Source organism: Panulirus ornatus, chromosome 10 (genome assembly GCF_036320965.1).
Source record: "Panulirus ornatus isolate Po-2019 chromosome 10, ASM3632096v1, whole genome shotgun sequence".
Taxonomy (NCBI): domain Eukaryota; kingdom Metazoa; phylum Arthropoda; class Malacostraca; order Decapoda; family Palinuridae; genus Panulirus; species Panulirus ornatus.
Window position 1 is genome coordinate 60,829,036 of NC_092233.1, and position 26,356 is coordinate 60,855,391.

At 38.2% G+C, this 26,356-nt stretch overlaps 1 protein-coding gene across 3 annotated transcripts; it reads left to right on the forward strand.

Annotated features, from left to right (window-relative positions):
- Positions 1–210: 210 nt before the first annotated feature.
- On the forward strand, positions 211–24,686 carry LOC139751005 (uncharacterized). 3 transcript variants are annotated; one of them, XM_071666066.1, is made up of 9 exons: positions 211–291; positions 2,059–2,328; positions 5,773–6,924; positions 9,411–9,712; positions 10,966–11,129; positions 12,723–13,011; positions 14,636–14,786; positions 19,195–19,463; positions 22,397–24,686. In XM_071666066.1, the coding sequence occupies exons 2-9, from the start codon at positions 2,071–2,073 to the stop codon at positions 23,298–23,300; spliced, it is 3,489 nt and encodes a 1,162-aa protein (XP_071522167.1). In that variant the 5' UTR covers positions 211–291; positions 2,059–2,070; the 3' UTR covers positions 23,301–24,686. The 3 variants fall into 3 exon arrangements, with proteins under 3 accessions (XP_071522167.1, XP_071522168.1, XP_071522169.1); XM_071666067.1 differs by having other exon boundaries at positions 14,636–14,783; XM_071666068.1 differs by lacking the exon at positions 2,059–2,328 and having other exon boundaries at positions 265–291.
- The last annotated feature ends 1,670 nt before the right edge of the window (positions 24,687–26,356 follow it).

Sequence of the window (26,356 nt, forward strand, 5' to 3'; positions counted from 1 at the left end):
GAAATAAATGGGTTAAATTGGGTAGACATAGGAAAACTTTTTTCGTTCCTCGAAATTCCTGTTGCTTAATGGGGTATAGTATCATTAGGCTCGTAATGTAAGTATGATTAGATATTTTTGGTATTCATTTCAAACATGAGAATATATATACAGTAAAAAGAGAAAATATCAAAAGTAAATGTATATTTAGTGAAACATATTGTAAATGATGTTGGTTTTAGATCATGGTTAGGCTCGTCTTCCTGTCAACAAACGTTGGCTGTAGTCTGTTTGACATGTGGTCGTTGAAAGGTAGTGCAAATGTGGTTACTGGTTATTTTTCGTAACAGCTTCTCAGCCCTTTCATATCGCAGTTTTTCGTGTAGAGTGTTAACAACGAAAGGGCTGAAATACATAATGAAGTTATGGTTGTGTTCAGATTAGTATACATAGAGTGTAGGTTCTGAAATAATGTGCCAGTTTAGGGTAAAGGTGGATTTAAGTGCTACCGGCACCCCAGATTACAGTCTCTCGACAGGACATATTACGAGAGAGACCCAGGGCAATACCTATCCTAATTTAACCTCCATATACACTCACAGCCTCGTGTTCATCTTCACCAAGTCGCCATACGACTCTTTAAAAAGGTCTGGCAAGGACAGTGGCAGACCTAACCTAACCTTCGAATTCACCACTTAACTCTCTACCTCACTAAGTCATCTCACAGGATTCGATGTGAAATGAGCAGTCCAGATCGATGCTCACCTATACTTAACCTTCATCCATGGAAACATATGCAGAACACTCACGTCCACATCCTAATAGATTACTTCAAATTCACCCTCATCTTCAAGTTGAAACACAGGATAAGGTGAAAAACAAGCAACCTAGGCAAATGCTCACCCCTCACCTTACTTTCAACCATCAAAACGTATCATCTAGAACATGCATGTCCTGTATCTGATAGATTGCCACAATCTCACCCTCATCCTCATCAAGTTATAGCACAGGATAAGGTAAAAAGCGAGCAGTCCAGATCATTGCTCATCCTGTTTTTACCTACAACCAAATCGTCTCCCCACAGGACAGCATGTAAAGAGGGCAGTTTAGGACATTGTTCACCTGAACCTAATCTTCAGTTTTACTTTTAACCTTATACTCAATCTAAGTTGCCAAACATATCAATGTGTAAGGAAAGTCCCAGGCCATAGCAAACCCCAATCTAATCTTTAAACTCATTCTCAACCTTATCAAGATGCTGTATTAGATAAAGTGTAAAGAGGGAATTCTAGGCCAATGCTCTCCCAAACAAAAGCTTCAGATTCACCCTTGACTTTACTCCCAACCTCATCCTCATCTTCACTTCTCTACTGCAGGTCAATGCTAACCCTGACCAACTCATCCTCAACTTTCCTGTGAACCTCAGTTTTAACCTCACAAAGTCATTACATAGGATAAAGTGCCACGAAAGCAATCCAGAGTACAAAATTTGATGTAAAGAGAGCAATCCAGGCCATTGCTCACCCAAACCTTACCCAGCTTCTCCTCTTTATTCTCTGAATCGACTGTCTGCCTCCCCTCCTTTTCGTTCTTCTATCTTAAGTGATTTTAGGGATGTCATTCTTCATACTGAGAAGATCTTGATTTTAACCTTCAAAAATACTTCTCTTTCTTTGTAGAGGACTCATTCTCAAAGATACTTTCACCATCCTCTCTTTATTATTTTTTGTTTCTGCATGTACTGAAGTAGTACAATGCATTACCTGTGAGCTTCGTGTTATATTAACTGTGAAGATGGCTTGAAATAGTGGTTGGCTGGTTAGTAGAAAGCAGAGGATTGATTTTTTTTTTTTTGCCATATTAGCACATGTAAATGAAATGCAGGTGTCATCTGTTTATATTTTTATGAAACTGGTTATGTGTAATCCAGCATTTTCTAGTGTAGGCTGTTAGGTAACCATGGACTCGAGTAACTGTCTTTTCAGAACAAAGCTCCTCAAAATTTAGAGTAGGTTTTGTAGCATGTTAACTTCTTTTTCATGAAATACCAAATGTGTTCATAGGCTTTGAACATTTCAGATATTCTGTAGAATGGAGACCAAACAAAATATTGATGCTAGAGATGTTGGCTCCCCTGTTAGAGGCCTACTAATGTTTCGCTGGAACAAACTGTCCTCCCATCTGATAGGTGCCTTGCAGTGTATGGGCATGAGTCATAATGAGCACTGCAATGGTCCTATACCAGAAGTTGTCATTCATTTTGGGGAGATGGAAATGAAAATACATGCTACTTTATTGGCTGCCCTCAGCTCCTCATGGAGGAAACACTTACATGCTGTTATGCATCAGGTAAATGATTGTGCAGTGAACTAGTTGGTAAATTGTCTCACTTCTTTAATAGTATTGATTAGCATTCAACTAACAGAAAAGCTTTTGTATCCACAATTTTCAGAATCTCCCTCTTCAGATGCACATTATATAGTAAAAACTGTCCATACACTTTTATCTGGTATGCTTCAACCAGCTCTTAATGCATGTTGAAGGTCTTTTGCTGAATGAAGCAGAAAAAGCTGTTGCTAAATGATAGACGAGGAAAAACTTGAATCACTTCAGCTAGATACCATATGGTTGACATATGTTTTATGTTTTCTCCACCTTTCCCTCTGTTTGATACTGTAATTATTGTAGATGGTTACAGAAAACAGCACTTTAGAAAATTAGTGTGGTTACAAAACTTTTTTCAATTAAGCATGTTAGAAATGCATTTGTAACTGGCATGTTCTCATATCTGGTACTGCTTAGATTGAACAAATGCCAGATAATAAAACTTTCCTTGCATGTTGCTCTCTGGGCTGTTTGGTTTGTTTCAGGTGAACTTTGTCTCACTTCCGTACATCTTTTGTCTGCTGGCTGTCTCATGAGCATGCGAGAGTGCCCGGAATTATCTTGTGAAAAATCAGGGTTCAGAACCCACTAACCATTATTGTTTCCAGTGATGAAGTGTTGGCCAACCTCACCCTTTGCTAATCACTCATCAGTAATTGTGGCAGCTTGCTCATTTCATGCCCATCTTTGGCTAGTCATTGACTGCCACCTGGATGACAGCACTGATTGCTTGGTTACAGCCTTTAGCTGCAGACATTTCTTTTGAATTACGCATTTTCAGGACATTCTTACTAAACACTAGCTATTTCCATTCCACAGATTAGCATCTTCTTTTCGTGTTTATTGATTTAGTTTATTAAAAGTATGGTGCTTATTTATGTCTAGGTTGATATTTTAGTATAATAAGTGTATGTAATCTGTATAATTCCAAGTGTAACTACCTCTTATGTAGATCAACTAATGGGGAAATGTAGTGCAGCCACTTGTAATATCTTAGGTTTTGTCATTCAGGGAAATAGATTACATTGTTGGATGTATATACACAAAATAAATAATCTTAATAATGTCATGGAAAGAAGATAATAGATTTTAAAAAAATCTGTGACCATGTGATGCACATGAAATTCTGGCTGTATGGATGAACCGTCCTTAGAAGGAAGTCTGGGAAGTGGAAGGGTCATTACAACATTACCTGCCAGTAAAAGGGTTAATCTGGCAGGTTCTGTTTTGGATAAACTTCTCCAATCTTTCTTTCTATAAAGATTGGTTGCTTCTCCAATGTAGCCCAAGTAGGAACTTTCAAAATGTAGTATTTCTGGCAGTTAGGTCCTCAATGCCTCAGGCTGTGGAAGGAGAGTTAGTAAATCACGTGCTTTGCCCAGAAACAAAAATCTTTTGGCTTAAGATAAACCCAGACCCAAGATTTTTAGTTCAGAATGAAATTATCATTGTAGAATTAGAATTACATAGCCATATTGTTATCCATTGTGGAAGACTTTCAGAGAGTATCATGCCTTATGCTTAGTTAGATCTCGGAAAAGACCCTTTGGACTTTGCTAGATACCGTAGAGGGAACCTTTTATTTGTGCACCCCAGAGCTATGAAACACCTTTCAGTAAGGAACTTCACTATGTGAATGAACCCTTTCAGTGCTATTTTCTGCAGTTAAGGTAAGTATTTTATGATGCTAATGTCTTCAATTGAGGCATTGTGCTTTCTTACTGCAAATTGAACTTCATCTACACTGTGTGCTCTGTTTACTGTTCATAGATGGCAACCCAAAGAATAAGTCATTTGAGATGCCTATTGGCCTCATTACTTCCATCAATCCATTAGGGACCATGATTTATGGTTTTACGCTACTTTTAGGGATTAGCCGGGTCTGTAGCACCCACCAGTAGGTAGTAGTTGGTAGGCAGCCAATGATCAGGGAGGTTTATTACCAGAACTACCCACTTGAGTATCAGGAGGGTTAGCAATGGCTGCATAGTGAGCCTGCACTTCAGTGGGTGTCAAGTTGCACTCCTCTGACCCAGGTTGCTGTCTTTTGTTTTTGCCTCACCCACACATGGACTACTGGCATTCTGTCCACAAACATGCTATCTCTCCTTGTCGTACATAACACTTGACAAAGCTTAACTCACACAGCTCATTCTTTGTAACTCTAAATTTTCCTTCAGTGAGCACTATGTGCTAGCCCTGGCTTTTTGCAAAATGGTAGGAACAATAGATTGGAGTATTTGGTAGGAGCAGGAGATTGAAGTATTTGGTAGGAACATTTAGTCAGGAGCAACATTTAGTCAGGAGCATTAGTTGGAAACATTATATAGAAGTAATTGGCAGGGACATTAGGAAGGACCATTAGGCTAGAAGTAGTCTGTAGGAAATTAGGTTGGAGCCTCTGCAAACACTGCTCTAGAGTTTCCCTCTGCCACTGGAGTTCATTAGTTATGTAGAGTCTATTGCTGTGACCACCCCCTTGAGGGAGTCCAGTTAACAGGCATCAGAGATATAGACAGATAGAAAGATCCTCTCATTATAGTCCTTCAACAAGCTTAGCACTCAGTTCTTTGCAATAGCACTAGGCCCCTCCCACCCAAACCACTATGTAAATGAAAACCTTACCTCTGCCTCACACTTAAGTAAACTTTACTCGCAGATTTCACCATCCCCAGCAAATATGATACTGACAAAACACATGCACACTGAAGTGATTTGAGAAGCACTAAACTGCGAACCCTCTGCATCAGGAAGCTCACTCCTTACAAAGATACATATACTCTCCTGCTTATGATCTGGACATCATCCTTCACTGCAACACTACAAACACCATCTTGATATATCCCAAGACCACTCATGCCCATGTTGCTACTGCCATAAGACAGTAAGCACATACTAAATTGCCCTACACTCCCTGCACATAGACTGCAGGAGCTTTGTAAAGATAGAAGGAACTCATGGGGTAGGAAGGTAAGGTGTGTTTGTGTATATTATGATGTACCTGGGGATAGTGGAGAAAGAACACTGCCCACATATCTCCTGCATGTGAGTTTCTCACTTCAAGAAGTGTTCATCCGGTCCCTGCAACCAACCATAGTGCAGGAGTCTTTGTAAAAGAGGTCATGTGTAATACCAGGACATTTTTAGGAAGGATGCAAAAATGTGATCTGCAGAACCTCTTCCCTTCCTAAATTTGCCTTGTTCCTGACCTACAAGGTTTTCACCTATCCTTTGAACACAGTCACAGTCCTAACATATACTTTGTAAGCCAAACAAAGGAGGCTTGCATCTCTATGATTCTTATATTAAGTTTTGCATTACATTCATTTTATACTTTATTTCTGTTGAGGCACATTGAGAACTTGTGAAGAAAGAGGGAAAACTTCATACCTGATTTTTCTTTTCCAGGATGGCCAAATTATGCATCATATCATAGTAGATATCCATGTGAGACCAGAACTTCTTTCTACCTTGAAATCACTGATATATTGTGGATCGGCCAAATCATCTGTTTCATTGTCAGAGGTGATGAATGTGGCAAGAGCTTTGGACCTTGACTATACTGAATTTTTGCTCTCCTGTAACAGTAATGATCTGCATACAATCTGTTGGGAAGGGTATCAAGATAGGTTAACAGAAACATTTCAGTTTATGTGTGCTCACCAACTTTGTACTGATGTATCAATTCTGGTTGATGGGCACATTATAAAAGCTCACAAGCTCATTCTCAGTGTTTACAGTTCAGTGTTAAAAGATACATTTCAGGAAAGTAGGTGGATTGGAACAATACATTTGCCCAATATTGGGGTGATGAATGCTCAGAGTCTGATTTCTTATATGTACTATGGTGAAGCATTGGTAATGGAGATGTATATCACAGCTTTTCATAAGCTTTGCTCATCACTAGAGGTTATGAATTTAAAAGAAACCACAAAAGTATTTGTCCAGGAAGAATATGAAGCATCTAACAAAGAAGAGGGAGAGTATTTAAACATTCAGGCCCAAATAACACCATCACTAAGAAGTGTATGGGGTAGATTGTGTCAATTATATCGTGGTGAAAGGAAAACAGATCTGACGTTTCTTGTTGAGAAAAAGAGACTACCTGCAAATAAAGCCCTCATTAGTGTTGCATCCCCTGTGATTTATGACATGCTTTCTCAAGAACTAACTCATGAGCATTCACTGATTTTGATAACAGACATGAATTATGAATCTATACGAGGTTTGTTGGATATTATATATAATGGATCATGTACTTTAGCTAATGACTCTAGAGCAGTTGTTTGTTCATATTTTGATAGCTCTCTTTTTGATATAGAATCAAGTGAAAATCATTTTCAAAAAGAATGTGCAAATAATCATACACATAGAGACAAGAAATCTGAATCTTGTATTAAATTTTTGATGGAGCAAGGACAAAAGGCAGCAGAGAGAACAAGAATCAGATGCACTCCAGGGAAATACAAATATCCTCAAGCTGTTGCTGGGACTGCTCTAGCTAAAGCCCATGAAAGTACCGAAATACAGACTGGGGATTACCTTGAAGGACAGAAAAAGGTAAGTGTATTTTCAAAGCTGTGTCAGTCTTTAAGAAACTTAAGTGCGTATTGTTTAGAAGTTACTTTTATAATGACAAACTTACTAATTTAGTCTATCCTGTGGATTAGCTGGATAGTAAGTCTACTCCAGAATTAAACATCCTTTACTGCTAAGAAAAACAATATATTCCATACCTCTCACAGGATAGCAAGAGAGTAAGTTTTCCCCAGAATTAGGCATTCCAGCCCCTTGCTAACCTGGATGGTTAGGGCCACAGACCTCTCCTCCTAAATGGTTCTGAAGAAAAGGTACACCTAGCAGATTTAATCAGCATTCTTGAGAGGGTATATGCACTTAAGCTTCTCTTTGCTTATGAAAATGGATTGCGGATATTATCCATTAAATTTTTGTCTCTTAGTCTGTGTCATACACTCTCTAACTATACAGCAAATTGGTTGATGGGGAACTATGGTATTCAGTAATTTTGGCACATTCCTGTTCCAGCATGTCACTGAGCCTCATGCTTATGATTCAGGGAGTGAAAACATTTGTATCATAACCCCCACCCCTCCAAATTTCTTTACAAATGAACACCATGATATACTGGTTAAGGTCTTGGTTAGATGTACCACCTTCTACCAAACATTGCTAGAGGACCATGGCTGTGGAACCAAGGAGCAAATGCAGTTGTGTTTAAGAATTTTGGTACCCTGGGGCAAAACATTTTTACCCTTTACCCTTGGCAGATCTTTGTAAAATATACTGATAATGGTACCATAAGTAATGAATTGTATATAGTACATGTTTATTTGTAGAATTATACAGTATATGCATTACAAGGTTCCAAATTTATGATAATTCAACATAATCATAAAAACTATGATGAAATAAGGAAAGTCAGAATTGCTCATTTTCAGGTCCCCTCAAATGGCTAGGCAGTAGGGCTTGACCTCCCCCGTCATTTGTCTGTCTGCCTGTTTATATCATCGTGCCTGTTCCAACTGAAACTCCCTCAGAGGGGTGGCCATGACAATAGTCTCCAAAAATAGAGACCTCCAGTGTTGCTTCATAGCCTTTATTGCCTCACCCTTAACAGGCCACTGGCAGAGGGCAACTCTAGTGCAGTGTTTGCAGAGGCTCCTACCTAATGTTCCTACCTACTACTTTAATCTACTGCTCCTACCATAGTGCACTGCCGGTCTACATATTTCTGTAGTTCACATGACAGATTGTATTTAGATAAGGTCGTTAGTAATGGGAATAGAAAGAAACGAGGGTTAGTTGAAAGGACAGTTTGTATGTTTATGCTCATATAGATTGATATGCAGGAATTTAAAGTAATGGTAGTTAGACTGAACAAGGGTATATGAAGCATCTGAGGTAAACCATGGAAAGGTTGTGGGTCTTGGTTTTGGATAGGGAGTTGTGGTTCCGGTGTCTTACACATGACAGCTTGAGAATGGGTGTGAGTGGATAAGGTCTTTCTTAATCTGTTCCTGGCACTACCTTACTGATGTGGCAGACAGCAATCAAGCATGAAGGAAAGAAGTTGATGGATAAGTGCTGCGTAGGTTACTGCTTCATGAATGAAAGAATAAGTCATATTGATGTTAGTTATGGTGGGGAATTAGCTTCTTTCTATATGAACTGGAAATGAGTTATTTGAGAGGAGCATGTGGTATGACTAGATGGAATGAAGAAAGAGATGAGAGGATTTATGAGAGAGTTGGTAGAGAGGGAATGTAAAGGAAATGAATTGTGGAGTGGTACAGTGGGTGAAATATAATACTTTGAGGTGGTTTGGGTATGTGGAAAGAATGAAAGAAGGGAATTTACAAGGAAAGTTTATAGTAGTACAATTAAAGGGGTTAGTGTTTGAGGGAGACCCTCTATGACATGGGGAAGCAGGGTGGAAGAATACTGGAGGGAGAGAAATGGGAGAAGAATGTTTGGAATGGTGTATATGAGAGAGGCACATAAGGACAGGGATAAATGGAGGCTCTTGCTGTGGCCACTCCTTTGATGGGAGTTCCCAGAGGGAATTGGCATCAGAGATGTAGATAGATAGATACCATCTTCATCCTATTCTCCTATTATGTGCATATGTAAAGTGGGAATAGATCATAACTTCTTTGCTTGTGATGCTAAGAACAACTAGTTATATTCTTGAAAAGTAATTGTTACTGTGACATAGAGACTAGACTTGGCAGAGATAGATTGAGGCCAAAATATATGGAGGATGATATAACCTTTTATCATCATCCAATTTAGTTGTAGATGTTTAGATGTCACTTTTTTAGTCTTTGATTTATTGAGCTGTATGGTTGTACTTTCATGTTATACCCTCTTTGAATAAAAATACATCAGAAGTGGCATTAACTGGATTTATATTATGCTTAAACACATATGATGGAACCAGAATTAGAAAATAAAGTTTTGTTGATATATAGACTATACCTTTAATATACCATTTATTCAGTTGATTGTTTTATCTTCCATTATAGGTCATGCACCATTGGAATGAAAGCATGTCAGAAGCAGTACAGTCAAGCAGAAATCCACATGATGAAGCCAGTACCTCACACAGCTTAGAAAAACATAATGCAAAATTGACAGGCTCTTCAGGGAGAGGTTTGAGGGCTGATTCTTGCTGTAAATGCAAATTTGAGTTTTCTTCCATGCTTCATAATGAACATGCTGATACCCACAAAAGTAATGAACATCTGGAATGCTTATCATGCACAGATGAAAGTGTTAGTGATGGTGTTATTCCAGAAGTAGGAAGCAGGCCCCCCTTGAAAAAAGAGTAAGTTTCTTCACTCTTAGATTTATTGAATTTATGTCACATTCTTATTATAGAATACAAAATCAGGAAATTTACAGGAAAAAGTATACAAGAAGGAGAAAAGTATTCAAAGGGAATAAGATATATGTTTTAAGACTAGAAATACTTTTTACACTTGACAAGAGCTTGACTGAATGATCATATCTTTTATCTAGAAGATGACAGTTGGTTTTTATTTTGCCCCATAAAATGAGTTGTAGGTAACTCATACACTATTATTCATTTTATTGTTGAGGTAACCATTATGTTATATTAGTTTCTTGTGTGATGCGGAAGTGCGGTGCTGTGTCTCCAGAAAGTAATTTCCCCATATATTAGTGCACATGTAAGTTGAGCATAGTACATATGTAACTTAAACACTACTTAATGATACTTATGAAATATTTGTATTCATGTCTTATCCTAGCTGCCTTGTATTTAGGTGGTTGATGTATGGTCAGACTTAAGTTTCTTGGAATCTTGAGGTATTTATCCCAAAATATTCTGTGGAAGAACTCTTTTTTTTTCTGGTTTGTAAGCTGAAAATTCCTCTTGCATTACCAGGAGGGCCCATTTGTCCTTAAGGGAATATATGGTAGGAAAATCTTTATGTATATAATATTATTTTCATTGTGTTAGAGTCTTTAGGAGACCTCTGTAACTGGACTGTGGTCAGGTAAGTGACCTTCACCCTAATAGTTGATATTTTGCCTTCTGATTAGCAGCAAGTGTCTCACTTTTCTATTCTACTGGAGAAATGCAGTTGGACTTGGAGAGAGACTTTTCTAAGTTCATGTCTGGGTGAAATGAGTAGGTGTTACCATATACTCAACTGTATCATGGACGTCATATAACTGAAATTAGGTGTTGCAGTGATATTTGAGAAAGTGGCAGTATCCCCATGGCAGGAAAGTAACAATGTTTTGTCAGTCTGACCCTCGCTGTTAGCAACAGTTTTCAGTCCATATTTGTGATTACATGACTACTTTTAGTGTTCAGATTGATATTAGAATTCATATTTATTTGATATGAATATTAGTGATTTTGAATACATTTTCCATTTGATAGATACCAATTAGGCTTGTCAGAAAAGTGATAGCCATAAGTTCTTCAGCCTGCCTTCTCATATAAAGGGCATCAAAACTTTTGTTAGTTCTGTAGGTATCTCTGGAAATCTAGAATAATATCATATCTTGTTGTTGGTCTCATGATTAATTTGAACCTTAATTTTTTAGGTCATACAGCTGCATCAATTGTGAGAAAGTTTTCTTATCACAGACATCTCAGAAAGCGTACTCGCTTCAAGACCACTGTGCTGACGATTTACGGAGGAGCTGTAGGCAATGTTGCAAGAAATTTGAGAGAACTGACTTCGGAGAGGATATCAGTACACATACAGGTGAGGCACTTGTATGAATTGCATATTTTTGACCCGGCAAATTTATTACAAATAATAAGCAATGAAGTCCTTAGTGAAAGCAGGCCATTTATAAGTTTTGTCACTGCTTGTTTGGAAATAAGCACCAATTACAGTAGTGTTTTGACTATGAAAGTGCTTAGTAAAAATGGGTCTAGTGGTGTTTCATTCTTAGGGCAGCATGTGCAAAACGTTTGTAGAATGTATTTGATTATTTTAAATCCAGACATGATATCCACAATTGCTTTAACCTCATACAGGAAAAGCTTTGTTGCCTGGTGTTTGTAGGACCTAATTAGTGCTTGATATGCCAGTTGCAATTGCATGTGGCCTCCTCTGAGGTAAACTAATTTCCTTCCTGTGATAGGTGTTGGATTAGTAAAGGATACAAAAACATTGGTAATGCACAGCAAGTTTTACTGATAGTACAGGTTAATAGTTATTGTAGGTAAGCTGTTGCTGTTGGTGCTGGAGTGGTGAAGTAGTGGGAGCAGGAGGTATGGTGAAGTAGGAATCTTGTGGCATTAGTGATGCTGCAAGTGTCTCACAGTGCTAGTGCAGGGGAGGTGAGGTAGGAGACCCATAGGAGACTTGTTGCTTGGTCTTATGGAGCTGCTACATAAGAAAGTATTTATTAATGAGGTACTGTGCTTGATCAAGAAAAAAGGTGACCAAAATTTTTAGTTTGTGTTCCAGGAGGGAGATAGTTTTGCTGAGTTCTTACTGTATAAGCTGCTTTTGAAGATGGGTGATGTTGAGATCCCACAGTGCAACATGTGGCTGCTTCTGAAGGAGGCCATGGGTGATGAAGCCCTGGGTTGTTATCAGTGAGGAAAGAGAAGCAAAAGTCACATGGCTTTGGATTTATTTAGCTCCATGTCTGTGTGTATGGTGTTTCTAGTCAAGTGACCGACGTGATTGGGATTCAGTAAATTTTACATGACAGGAGAATAAATGCATGCATTTGTACCTTATGTTACTTCACTAAAGTTGAAAAGGCACTTAGGTGCTTAAAAAATTAAGGGGTATGAGATCATTTTGCTGTATTAGCCATTCAGTTTTTCTTATTTCATATTTTTAATATGTTTGTCATTTCCACATCATCAAGGTACTACAAGGAACTTATGAGAAATGGCCACATTTGTGCTGCCTTAATTCATACTTAGAAGCTAGAAGGCTAACAAAGGCAAATCCTTTGAAATGACTTTTGAATACACTTATTTCATGATTCTTTTTTATGGATGTTGCTTTTCATTACAGTTTTCTTTAGTAATTAAGCCCGTTCTTTATTGGGTCTTTGGGAAATATCTGCTTATGCTTGAAAGTTGTCCTCTTGAACTCCTGTGATAGTAGTTTTAAAAAATTCATTAGTTAAGGACAGACTGAACCTACCAGTTGACCAGATGGCTTGATCTTCCTAATTTATCCACCATTGCAGTAGTTCTCTCCCATTGCAAAACCGTGTATTGATTTTTCATATATCTTTTGTTTTTTACTGTGATTCACTTTTCATTCTTTTGATTTTTTGTAATAGTTACTTCTCTAGGATTATAACACCATATTGAATTTTTTCAGGTGATTGTCCATATAATGATAAGCTGTGTGAAAAGTCATTTTCACATGAAGGTTTCATGCAGCAACATCTTAAGACACACCAAAAGAAGCCAAAATTACTGAGATGTGAGCTATGTGGGAAATCTTATTCTCATAAAGCTCTGTTGATCCACATGAAAGTTCACAAGAGGAAGCACAAGTGTCCACAGTGCATGAAGAGATTCTCAGAGAAGAATCTCTTGGATGATCACATCAAAATGAATCACAGAGGATTAGTACAGCATATTAATAAATGTGTTAAGTGCTCAATGTGAGTAAATATTATTTTCATTAATAGTTTTCCTGACTTTATCTTTGTTTTTCCCACAAATAATGGAATATGTCCTGATAAAAAGTTTATGCTCGTTGCAGATCTAAGAGTTAGAATTGCAAATTCTGCCAAGATCATGTTGTGGGTTAGCCATTGAGATGATATGGATCAGTAGGTAGTAGTTGGTAGGTAGTCACTCACTAGGGAGGTATATTACTGGGACTATCTACCTTGGTATTGGGAGGGTCAGTGACAGCTGCTTAGCGAGTCAGCATTTCAGTGGTTGTCAAGTTGCCCTCCTTTTACCCCAAGCAGCTGTCTTTTCCTTCTGCCACACCTGCACATGGACTGCTGGTTCTGTCCACAAACATACAATCTCTCCTTGTCACACATAACATTTGGTAACTGACGGAACTCATTTTTAGTTACTCTAGATTTTTCTGCATTGAGTGCTCTGCACTACCCCTGCCTTTTAGCAAAATGGTAGGAGCAATAGAAAGAAGTATTTAGTGGAAACATTAGACAGGAGCAATAGGTAGTATTAGGTAGGAACATTAGATGGAAACATTAGGTAGATGTAGGAGGTTGGAACATTAGGTAGACACATTAGGGAAAAATAGTTGAAGGGAACATTAGGTAGGAGCCTCTAAAAACACTGCACTAGAGTTGCGCTCTGCCAATAGCCTGTTATGGGTGAGTTTCCAATGGGAACAGACATCAAAGGTATGGATAGGTAGATAGATGATATGAATCACCAGTCCAGGCTTACTAACATATGTTATAGTGTTTTATATATGTACATAATATATATTTATATGGAACAGTGTAATTTGAGAAGGTGGTGAAATGCACAGAGCATTAGACTGAGGAGGAGCAATATAGCTTCAGGAGTTGAAGAGGATATCTGGATCAGATGTTTGCTTTGAAGAATGTGTGTGAAAAATACTTAAAGAAACAGGAGCATTTTATGCAGCTTTTAGAGATTTGGATAAAGCATATGATTGGGTTGTTAGAGATGCTTTTTAGGTGTTATGAATATATGGTGTAGGAAGAAAGCTACTTGAAGAGAGTAAGGCGTGTGTGCATATAGGTCGAGAGTAGGGTGAGTGTTTCCAGGTTCAGGTGGGTTTGTGGCAAGGGTGTATGAAGTCACCTTGATGGTTTGATTTGTGTATGGATGGAATAATGAGGGAGGTAAATGCAAGGGTTTTGGAGAGAAGGGCAGAAATGTAGTCTGTTAGGGGTGGGGAGGCTTGGGAGGTGAGTCTATTGTTTACTGATGACAGAGCTGGTGACAGATTCGAGTGAGAAACTGCAGAAGTTGGTGTCTGAGTTTGGGAGAGTCTGTGAAAGGAGAAAGTTTAGTAGTGCAAAGAGACAGGTTAGTTGTGGTGTGAGTTTGAATGGAGAATACATAAAAAACTTTTGTGTTTTAGATGTCTGGGAGTGGACATAGCAGGGAATGAAACCATGGAAGCTGAGGTGAGTCATCGGGTGAATAAGGGGATAAAGGTTTTGGGAGCATTAAGGATTCTAAAACTTGAATTTTTTTTACATCATGTTATGATAATGGTGATTTACTCTGAAATATTTCACATTTCATTATTTAGATATTTACTTTCAGGAGCTTTAGATCGTCATCTCAACTACGAAATCACATACTTCAGGTTCATGTAGCCAGAGGAGGAGTAGAGTATGCATGTAAACAGTGTCATCTAACCTACAAGACTGAAAGACTTCTTCAAGTTCACATGCAATCCCATGGTGTCAAGGTAGTGAGTGAATCATTGCATTAGTTTAAGTTCCTCAGAGTAAACTGTTACTGTTTTGAAATCCCTGAAAGCTGTGTACTGCTTACTGTAAAATTAGATAGTTGTATTGCATTATGATGGGAGCTAAGTTTTTTAGATAAAGATCCCGAAGAAAATATGATTTATCATGTGCTTTCTGATCCTTGGGGATAGGGGAGAAAGAATACTTTCCACGTATTCCTTGCATGTCGTAGAAGGCGACTGAAAGGGGTTGGAAATTCTCTCCTACCTTTTTTTCAATTTTCCTAAAAAGAAAGAGAGATGGGCCAGATGAGGATATTCCCTCTAAGGCTCAGTCCTCTGTTCTTGATGCTACCTTGCTCATGTGGGAAATGGCAAATATGTATGAAAAAAAGATATGCTCTCTGTATCTCTGATGCCTGTTCCCTCCCAGAACTCCCTCAGGGAAGTGGCCATGGGAATAGAGTCTCCATAACTAATTAATTCCAGTGCTGCCTCATAGCCTTTAGCGTGTCACCCTTAACAGGCCTTTGATAGAGGGCATCTCTAGTGTAGTGTTTACAGAGACTCTAGCCTAATGTTCTTACTGACTATTTCTACCTAAAGTTCCTACCTAGTGTTTGAATGTACTACAATTACCTGATGCTCCAGCCTAATGTACCTTCATACTACTTCTATCTATTGCTCTTAGTATTTTGCCATAGTGCTCACCACAGGGAGAGTTAGAGTTACGAAGAATGAGCTGTGTCAGTTAAGTTTGTGGACAGAATGGTGGCTCACTACACAGCCGTTCCTAACCCTCCCAATACCCAGGTGGATATTGCTGGTGACATACCTCCTGGTCGTTGGCTGCCAACCAACTACTACCTACTATCATATGCAAAGATGGTTTATTGAGTGCAGTGGTGAAAATGTGATTGGAATGCTGTTCTCACCTGATAACTCAGTGTGAATAGTTACAAAGCATTATAGTGAAGAGAAAGACTTCACTTATGTGACCTTCACCCATAACAGATGATAGAGATGGGGTAAATGGCATTCATTTGGCTGTAGTTGAATTTAGTGAAAATTCAGTAATGAAATTTCAGTAAGGTACTGCAGTTGTTTGAATTTTGATAGTCATTCAAAATCTTTTTCTTTCTTCTTTCAAACTATTCGCCATTTCCCGCGTTAGCGAGGTAGCATTAGGAACAGAGGACTGGGCCTTTTTTGGAATATCCTCACCTGGCCCCCTCTGTTCCTTCTTTTGGAAAATTAAAAAAAAAACGAGAGGGGAGGATTTCCAGCCCCCCGCTCCCTCCCCTTTTAGTCGCCTTCATTAGTAGCAAGTAACTTCAAGAAACTTTCATTCTGACCACCGGACATTGAGATGATTTCCTGTGTTCACCTACCTCAGTTCAGATGGATTAGATGCAAGACACTTGGATTTGGATAACTTCTTATAGTACACTGTACTTGGAATCAATAAGATAAAGTAAATTCAGAAAAATGAAAGAAGAATCTGCTATGTCAAAAAGTTTTAAGAAAACTGTGGCATGATACAGATGATAAGTTGGTGAAAAATCTATATAATTGTAGCTGAAGATATTAGATGGACAAAGAAGAGACAGTGTGTGAAGTGTTGAAAGGTTATCATATTTCGTTGAGAATGTCAAGCAAATGATTGTTATTTGCCTAAGTCTTCCTTGTCAGGTTGTGACGTAAGTCAGAATTATTGCTTGATAGTCTTAAATAGTTATGTTTTAAGATTTTTTTTTCATACTTGATAGCCATTTCCCAAGTTTAGTGAGGTAGCACCAGGAACAGATGAAGAAAGGCCACATCCGCTCACATCCATTCTCTAGCTGTCATGTGTAATGCTTTGAGACCACAGCTTCCAATCCACAACCAGGCCTCCCAGACGGTTCACATCCCCTGGTTCAGTCCATTGATAGCATGTCGACAAATATATAAAATTATTCCTTTCATTTTGCCAAGTGGCAGGGTAAGTGCATAGCAAAAATCTAGAGTTACAAAGCATGAGCTGTATGTAAGTATTGTCTAGTGGTATGTGTGAGAGGAAAGATTGTATTTTTGTGCACTGAATGCCAGCAGATAGCTACCTGGGTCAGTGGAGTGGATTTTGACAATCAATGAAGTGTTGGTCCATCATGCAACTGTTGCTAAACCACCAGAAACCCAGGCAGTTAGTACCAGTAATATACCTCCCTGATTGAGAGCTGCCTACCAACTCCTGATTCTTGAGAAAAAATAGTGGATGTGAGTGAATTAAGTCATTTCTTCATCTTTTCTTGGCACTATTTTACTTATACAGGAAATATCAAACCAATGAAAAATGAATTGTCCACCAATTCAGAGATGATTAAAAAAAATCAGTTTCTGTTCACTAGGAAGGCCAAAAAAATCAGTTGCATATCAGAAGGGTTGAGAAATATGGTATTTCAGTGAAAGGTGTGAATGCTTTAGTGCTTAACCCCAGAACTGTGCAATTTCACTGAAATTGCCTCTCCAGTAAAAAAAAAGAATGCAAGATTAGTCTGTCATATATTGTTTGAGAATATACCTCCAAAGGTAGTATACTCATCACTGTGTTGGTATGGTAGTGGATTGGGTAGATCAGGGAGAGTCTGGGCTGGCACCATGGATATTACTTATGTATATAAACATACAGTAATTTTTTTTCAGGCCTGATTTCATAGTATTTCATGGTACATGTACCAAATTGCATTTCACACTATTTTTTCAGGCACAATTTCACACTTCATATGTGAAACATTAACTTATTTTCTGTAAATATGTATTTTCTGTGTATTATTTTATCATTTATTTATTATGTATAGTATTTATGTATTTATGTATACAACAATGTTGTATGGTTGCGAGGCGTGGGCTATGGATAGAGTTGTGCGCAGGAGGATGGATGTGCTGGAAATGAGATGTTTGAGGACAATGTGTGGTGTGAGGTGGTTTGATCGAGTAAGTAACGTAAGGGTAAGAGAGATGTGTGGAAATAAAAAGAGCGTGGTTGAGAGAGCAGAAGAGGGTGTTTTGAAATGGTTTGGGCACATGGAGAGAATGAGTGAGGAAAGATTGACCAAGAGGATATATGTGTCGGAGGTGGAGGGAACGAGGAGAAGAGGGAGACCAAATTGGAGGTGGAAAGATGGAGTGAAAAAGATTTTGTGTGATCGGGGCCTGAACATGCAAGAGGGTGTAAGGAGGGCAAGGAATAGAGTGAATTGGAGCGATGTGGTATACAGGGGTTGACGTGCTGTCAGTGGAGTGAATCAAGGCATGTGAGGCGTCTGGGGTGGACCATGGAAAGCTGTGTAGGTATGTATATTTGCGTGTGTGGACATGTGTATGTACATGTGTATGGGGGGGGGGGGTTGGGCCATTTCTTTCGTCTGTTTCCTTGCGCTACCTCGCAAACGCGGGAGACAGCGACAAAGTATAAAAAAAAAAAAGAAAAAAAAAATTTATGTATTCATATATCATTTACTTATGAAGAACTTTATATGAATGAATGAATTAAAAATTATCTAAATTTCTTAAGAAGTATTTGTACTATTACAAGATTTATTATTTCATTTTGAAAATGACCGCGGTAGTTGACATGTAAATCTAGCATCATGCTAAGATGATGTATATGTTGCCATTGACGATATGTGGGTGAATGTGATGTGTGATTCGGCTGTGATGGTAGGCTGCTGGTGACTTCTCTGTATGAGTGGTGGAATCAACTCCAGCAGGGATTCAGAAAAGGGCAAAAACCATTAAATCCTCATATAAGGTTCAGAGAAGACCTCATTGATTCCTCACTGGGGTCTAGAGCAGTGTGACAGCTTTTAAGATACTAAAATTTTGCCCTCAGTTCTGAAGTGTTATTCACTTAAAAAGATTTTTGTCATGTATTTTCATTTCTGATTCTGTGTACCCCAATAATGAGATCAGATAATGATAAATCAGTTAGACTGAAACCGGATGGAATGTCATTTCAGCAGCTTTTTGTGTCCAGAGGCTTATTTAGTAACTCTCTGTGACATTTCTTTTTTTCTGATAATTGTTTGTGGTTTCTAGGGTTAGCAAAGTAGTGCTAGAAACAGACAAGAAAATGCCTCATTCTCTCATGTCACACAAAACATCATGCAAGTCATGCTCATTCCTTTGTGCTTGGAAATATTTTCTGTCTTACAGAACTCATTACAGTTTTAAAAATTTATTTGAATGTATGTATCCTATACAGTATTCATATGTACCAAATAGCATGCATATGTTCAAGCTGCCCATTATTAATGTTGAATATGAAAATATGAATTCATCAGAATCTTTTGGTTTCAGCAGCCAAAGTACATTAATATCATTTGACAGTGGAACATATGCAATGAAAGGTTGTTTCATGGTTTCATAGGTAAAGCCCTACAAATGTAGCAGTTGCAGTTCAGATTTCCACCACCACCAAAGTTTGATGATTCATGCTCAAAAGATGCACACTCTTGAAATGCCCTCTAGTTGCTCTGGGTGTGACAAGCAGTTTTCAAGATCAGACACCATGAAGAAACATGAGCAAAATTGCCACCAGAGACAATCCCAATTAGGCTCATTGGAGGGAGTGACTGAAGAGATGAACTCCCAACCAGCACCTACAACTGGTTCACCATATACACAATGTGGTCAAAAGTAAGTTGCCCAAACTTTTTTATATCAAACAAAAGCTCTTGAATCCTTTGTGATAGATGATATAAAAATGTAAATTTCATAATCTTATTTATTTAACTGTTTCAGATGTTTTATTTTGATTCTTTATTTTCTATATACCTATTTGCTACTCCTGCCTTAGAAATGTAGCATGAGGAACAGTTGAAGAGTGGCCTCATTTGCAAGCATCCACTTCTGTCGTTTATAATGTCCCAAAACCAGATGTTTTATATGGTATATAAGGTGTGAGAGGCATTTAGGTATAACTGAATTCAGTTACACTTATTTCTCTAATCAGAGTTCTGTCTCAAGAAAATTTCTTTACATCAAATTTCCATTAATTGATCCATATTTTTTCATTGCCCTTCATTATATCATTGAATATTTACTCCAATGAAAGTCCTTTCCAATGTAAGATGTACTTCTGAAAAGGGGGTGACATTGTTGTTGATTGGTTGGTGAAGATAATCATTGTATGTTTGGACCATGGTGAAGTGCCTGAGGATAGGTGGAATGCATGTATAGTGTCACTGTATAAAGGCGAAGTGGATAAAGGTGGGTTTTCCAACTACAGAGGTATTAGTTTGTTGAGTGTACCTGGTAAGTTGTATGGAAGGGTATTGATTAGAAGGGTTAAGGCATATCCAGAGTGTCAGACTGGGAAGAAGTTGTGTTGTTTCAGAATAGGTAGAGGATGTGTGGATCAGGCATTTGCTTTGATGAATGTGTGCAAGAAATACTTTAAAAAACAAATGGATTTGTATGTGGCATTCATGGATCTGGAGAAAGCATATGATAGAGTTGCTAGAGGCTTTGTGGAAGGTTTTAAGAATATATGGTGTGGGAGGTAAGCTCCTAGAAGAACTGAGAAGTTTTTATCAAGGGTGTAACATAAGTGTATGAGTAGGAAGAAAGGAGGGTGAATAGTTTCCAGTGGAAGTCGGTCTGCTTCAGGGATGTGTGATATCACCATGATTGTTTAATTTGTCTATGGATGGGGGTGATGAGGGAGGTAAATACAAGTCTTGGAGAGAGGGGCGAGTATGCAGTCTGTTGGAGTTGAGGGGGCCTGGGAAGAGAGTCAGTTGTTGTTCACTGATGATACAGCACTGGTGGCTGATTTAAGTGAGAAACTGCAGAAGTTGATGACTGACTTTGGAAGTGTGTGAAAGGAAAAAGTTGAGGGACAGGTTAGTTGGGGTGTAAGCTTGAAAGGAGAAAAATTGGAGGAAGTGAAGTGTCTTAGATATCTGGGAGTGGACTTGCAAGCATATGAAACCATGGAAGCGGAAGTGAGTCATAGGGTGTGGGAGGGGACAAAGGGTCTGGGAGCACTGAAGACTATTATGTGGAAAAAGAGAACGTTATCTCAGAGGGCAAAAATGGGTATGTCTGAAGGAATGGTAGTTTTAGCATTATTATAGGTTGCAAGGCATGGGCGATCGATAGGAGGATGAATGTGTTAGAAAAGAAATGTTTAAGTACATTGTCTGGTTTGAGGTGGTTTGATTGAGTTTGTAATGAGAGGGTAAGAGTAATGTGTGGAAATGAAAAGAGTGTGGTAGAGAGAGTAGAAGAGTGTGTTGAAATGGTGTGGACATGTGGAGGGAATGAGTGAGGAGAGGTTGACAAAGAAGATATATGTGTCAGAAGTGGAGAGGACAAGGAAAAGTGGGAGGCCAAATTAGAGATGGAAGGATGGAGAGAAAAAGATTTTGAGCACTTAGGGCCTGAACGTGCAGAAGGGAGTAAGGTGTGCACAGAAAAGAATGAATTATCTGTCTATATCTTTGATGCCTGTTTTCCAAAGGGTATCATGGCAAAAGAGTCTCCATAGCTGTTGAACTCCAGTGCTGCCTCTTAGCCTTTAGTGCCTCACCCTTAACAGGCCACTGGCAGAGGGCAATTCTAGCACAGTGTATTTATGGGCTCTTTTGTAATGTTTCTACCCACTACTTTTAGGTAATGTGCCTACCTGATACTCTTGCCTAACGTTTCAACCTACTACTGCTACCTGTTGCTCCCAGCTAATGCTCCTACCTACCATTTGTAATTAATGTTTCTTCCTAAAGCTGCTGTCTAAAGTTCCTACCTACTACTTCTTTCTATTGCTCCTGCCATTTTAACAAAAGGTGAGTGCAAAGGGCTCATTGAAGGAAAATTTAGAATTGTGAAGAATGAGTTGTGTGAGTTAAGTGTTGTCAGCAGTTACTTGTGACAAGAGGAGAGATTGTACATTTGTGGACAGAATACCAGCAGTCTATGTGTGGGTGAGGCACCTTGACAACAACTGAAGTGCTGGCTCACTTCACAGTACCCATGCGGGTATTACTTGTAATATACCTCCTTAGTTGGTGGCTGTCTCCCAGCTTCTATTACAGTACAGTATTCTAAGCAGAATTGATCATGATAACACATTATGTTTGAAGTTTGGATGTTCTGATAATTTTTGTGGATTTATTTGCAAATTGAAGTTTGGACACTGTTGCACAGTAGCCCAGCAACAATTTTAGATTTTTCTTGTATCAATCTTGAATTGAGAAATAAGTTTAGTAATTACCTATCTATGTATATCTCTGACACCTGTTCCTTTTGGGAACTCCCATCAAGAGGATGGCCACGGGAAAAGTCTCCACTTATCCCTTTCCTTACATGCCTCCTTTGAATACATCATGCTATAATGTTTATAACATTACAGCATTGTTATTCGGCTTTCTGTTGGGTTAAAATATCATTTTTACATGTATTTCATTAGTCAGAGATATGTCATAGTAGATCCTTATAATGTATTAATATAATTTACATACATGTTTAAGGTAGACCAAGTTCAATGATTCATGAAATATTTTTATATATCAAAATTTTGCACATTTTGACAGAGTGAACACTTTTTATTATTATACTTTTCTTTTAAGTCTTTCAGGTGTTGAAGCAGTGGAACAGCATAACAAAATGCCTCACAACTCAACTACTATGGTCTTAAAAGAAAAAAAGAAAGCTGGCATGAAAGAAATTAGAGAAGACATTACAAATCAGAGTGTTAGAGAAAGCTGTTCATGCCCTGACTGTGGGGAAATATTTCCAGATATTGCTTCCCTAAGTGCACATGCATCAGCACAAAATCATGCAGGAGTTGACAAGTCATGTTGGGTATGTGGATTATGTGGTGGTGCCTTTTTGGAGGAAGACCAGTTGAATAGACATATGTTTACACATGAGCAACATTTTGGAAATTGCTTAGTATCCCCAAGTACTGTTAAACATCGGAAAAAAGAATGCTTCTCTGTTAGCGCAAATAATTACCAGTTTAATGAAGACCTAGAAGGAAGACAAAAGTTTCTAGTTTCTGCACATGGTCTTAGTGAAAAGAATGAAATGGGAGAAAGAGAGACAGTGGGTGGAAATGCTCACCAAACAGATGTATCATCATTATTGTTAGATAGTGGAAATTTGATAGATCAATTCAAAGTAAATGCTTCAGGTTTGGCTAATGACTCAAGATTAAATGTGGCATCCACTGTTGGAAGCCGTGTTATCTCAGCTTCCAATGTAGCTCAAAGGAATGTCACGGAAAGTGTAACTGAAATGAATACAGTAACTATACAGAAAGAGATACAGCAGAATTCACACATACCTACTTCATCAACAATAGTAGGGAATCTTCCAATGAATTATTTGTGTACTAGGACACCTGGAACACTAGAGACATCATCAATAGGTAACCAACATTGCCAAGAAGGCTCATTGTCTGGTGTGATCAGTGATGCATGGGATGCAGGTACATTACTAGACATGATATCCTCAAGTGTTCCAAATTAGCAACAATATGTACACTGTAATTCATGATTTTGTATATTTGAACCAAAGACTATGTAAGACAACCATTATTATTTTTGTACTGAATTCATGTACATGATTAAAGAGTATGCTTGTGAGGTCACTTAACCTTTAGTGGAAATACTAATATTTCTTTAAACTCACAATTTTCACAGTTTTAGAAACAAGCCACTGTAATACCCTTACAGTCAGACTTTTGGTAAAAGAATATGGCAGCTTGCACCAGTGTCTTAGATCCTAATTTTGTGAAATACTGGAGGGTATTGTGTCTGGATGGGAGGAGATATCCTGTAGAAGTTTTTAAGGACTTTTGATTTGTTTAAGGTAAATTCTTTTATGATTGTATTCCTTTTAAGTTTTATTTGAGGTATCATTTGGGTCTGGAACAGAAACTTTGCAGGGCCTTTTGTTGGAACTCAATCATGTCTGCAAGGCAAGGGTTGGGTGTACAGAATATCTGACAATTGATTAAAGTTAGCTGAGCAAGTGACCAGAATTACTAGCAGAATGGTAACATATTTGAGTTATGTACTTGTTAGTGGCATGTGATATGGGTATGTTTTAATCCTGTAAAATTTTGAAGGACTATTGATTTGCTTAAGGTATGTTTTTGCATTTGTATGCTCTTCAAGCTTTATTTATTTATTCCAATTTGAACACCAATTTCATCACACAGAAGTAATACCTTTTTTTGGGTTGAAGAAATCCATCCCATTTTATACAACATGCATATCCAACTAAGAGCCCTTTTAGAATACAACATTTAAACTGGGGCCACCCTGTTACAGTAATTGCACACCTAGTAATAATTTTCTTTGTCTTAATTATGAATGACAGGAGCATAGTACTAGTCAGAAGGAACTTTAGGTAGGAACCTCTGCAAACACTGCACTGGAGTTGCCCTTTGCCAGGGGCCTGTTAAAGGTGAAGCATAAAGACTACGGAGGAACACTGGAGTTTACTAGTTATGGAAACTATTGCTGTGGCCACCCCCTTGAGGGAATTCCAGTTGGGAATAGGCATATGATTATTGTGCTTATATTTGTGAGAGGAATATAGATATTGAGTTGAACAGAAACTTTGCAGGGCATTTTCTTGGAACTCATTTCTGGCAGCAAAGTAAGTATTGGGTGTGCTGAATATCTGACAGTTTCTTAAAGTTAGCTAGACATGCACTGGACTAGTTTTACTGGCAGAGTGATAACAGAAATATGAGTTACGTATTTATTAGTTGACATGTGATATCGGTATGTTTTATTCCTGTAGAAGTTCAGAAGGACTATTGATTTGCCAAAGTTGAATTCTGTGATTGTATTCTTTTTAAATTTTATTTATATGGTGTCTGTTGAAATAAAAGTTCAGAATGAATATACTTTAATGTCATCTCACTCAGAATTAGAAGAAATCCTGTAGACTCAGGTGACTTCTTTTTTGTTAGGCTTCCAGGTGGAATCTAACCAAGGGCACGCTGGCTAGTAATGATATATGGTGCCGTAGTGGGCTTGGTCATCATCACTGCCAGGTAGGGGCTGTTGTCGCTTAGGACAATATTCCTCAAACATGCCTTTTACCAAGTGGTAGATAAATTTGTGCAAATCAATCTCCTTATTTGTACTCAGAGTGCATAGATATAAAGAACTGAAGGTGGTAATGTCAAGCAAATGGAAAAATTATTTTCTATACCAGTTTAGAGTCATGCACACAAACAATACTCCCTACCATCATATCTGATTTGTCAGTCAGACATATTTCTATTGTAGCCAGTTACAGTAAAAGGTTCCTTTTTTTTTTTTTTTTTAAGATCTGTGAGGACAATTTCTGCTTGGTTGCTTGAACAAGTTTGCCAGTGTGTAGTGTTGGCAATTTGGATGGCATGAACAAAACATGCTCTTGTCAAGGCCATCTCAAGTGAAAGAAAAAAATATGAGGGAAAGAAAGTAGGAATTTATCAAGGCTGGTAGGCCTGACTTAAAGACAGAAAGGTTATATGAAGAGGAGAAGACAAAAGATGGAAGAGAATAACACAGCTTAGCTGTTCAAGGAAAGGAGGTATCATAACAGCCAATCCTTGAGTGGCCAGTCTCCACATGGAAACAATGGGAAGCAGCAGCCAAATGCATGCCACAAGTCCAAACCTTTGGGGTGGAGACACTTGTAGACAGTTCATGAGAACAGTGGCCAAGGATATTACCTACAGAATAGAGAGAGCTTCAGCATACAGAAAGGGAAGGGTAAAGAGAGATGATGCCAAAAGAATTAATGAGCTGGAAGGCTTTTGATCCCATTCTTAATTAAGAAAGAGATGGAGGAGGGTCTAACCAAAATGTGTGAGTAGTATTCCATTCTAAGGTAATAAAACCTTTGTGGATATGAAATAGCCATTCATAAGGAAAAATATGGCACGCATACAATACTCAGCTTTTGGGAAGCAGACCGTGATGTTGATTATGTGGGGTTTCATGGACAGATTGGAGGATATAGTTGTGTCAATGATACTACAGGAATGAACTGCAGCATTTTGAAAACCAACAAAGAAATTTTTAGAAAGAAATGAAGGAAGAAATTGCATTTTAGCACTTAAATTTGCAAGTTCATTATTTATCCACTCTGAGATGTTGTGCTAGTCCCAACTGAAGGGACAAATACAGTCTGTATAAAAAGAAAATATGTATTGAAGGGAAAAGGGAAGGAGAGGTGAGTTGAAGTATGCAAATTGGAATCAACAAAAGAAAAAATATGGTTAGAAGTAGAAGAGATATTATTTACTAAGAGAATAGAAGGTAGGACAGAACCTTGAGAAACACCACTATTGATAGGATAAGAAGGGGAAGTTGATTAATTGAAAACTACTTCGGTGCAACACTGAGACAGGAAAGAGAGCATTAGAGAACAGAGAAGCAATGAAGCTAAAGGAAGGGAGTTTAGAAAGCAAAGCCTATTAAGGGCTATGACAAAAGTTTAACAAGAATCCCTAAGAGACGAGAACTAAGGGTGAGTCACTCCGATCCCCAGTAGACCTAGCACTGCAAAATCTATAC

Coding starts and splice junctions, on each gene's coding strand:
- LOC139751005 (XM_071666066.1), top strand. CDS start 2,071: ATGGAGACCAAACAAAATATTGATGCTAGAGATGTTGGCTCCCCTGTT. Junction 2,329..5,772: donor TACATGCTGTTATGCATCAG/GTAAATGATTGT, acceptor TTTCTTTTCCAG/GATGGCCAAATTATGCATCA. Junction 6,925..9,410: donor ACCTTGAAGGACAGAAAAAG/GTAAGTGTATTT, acceptor CTTCCATTATAG/GTCATGCACCATTGGAATGA.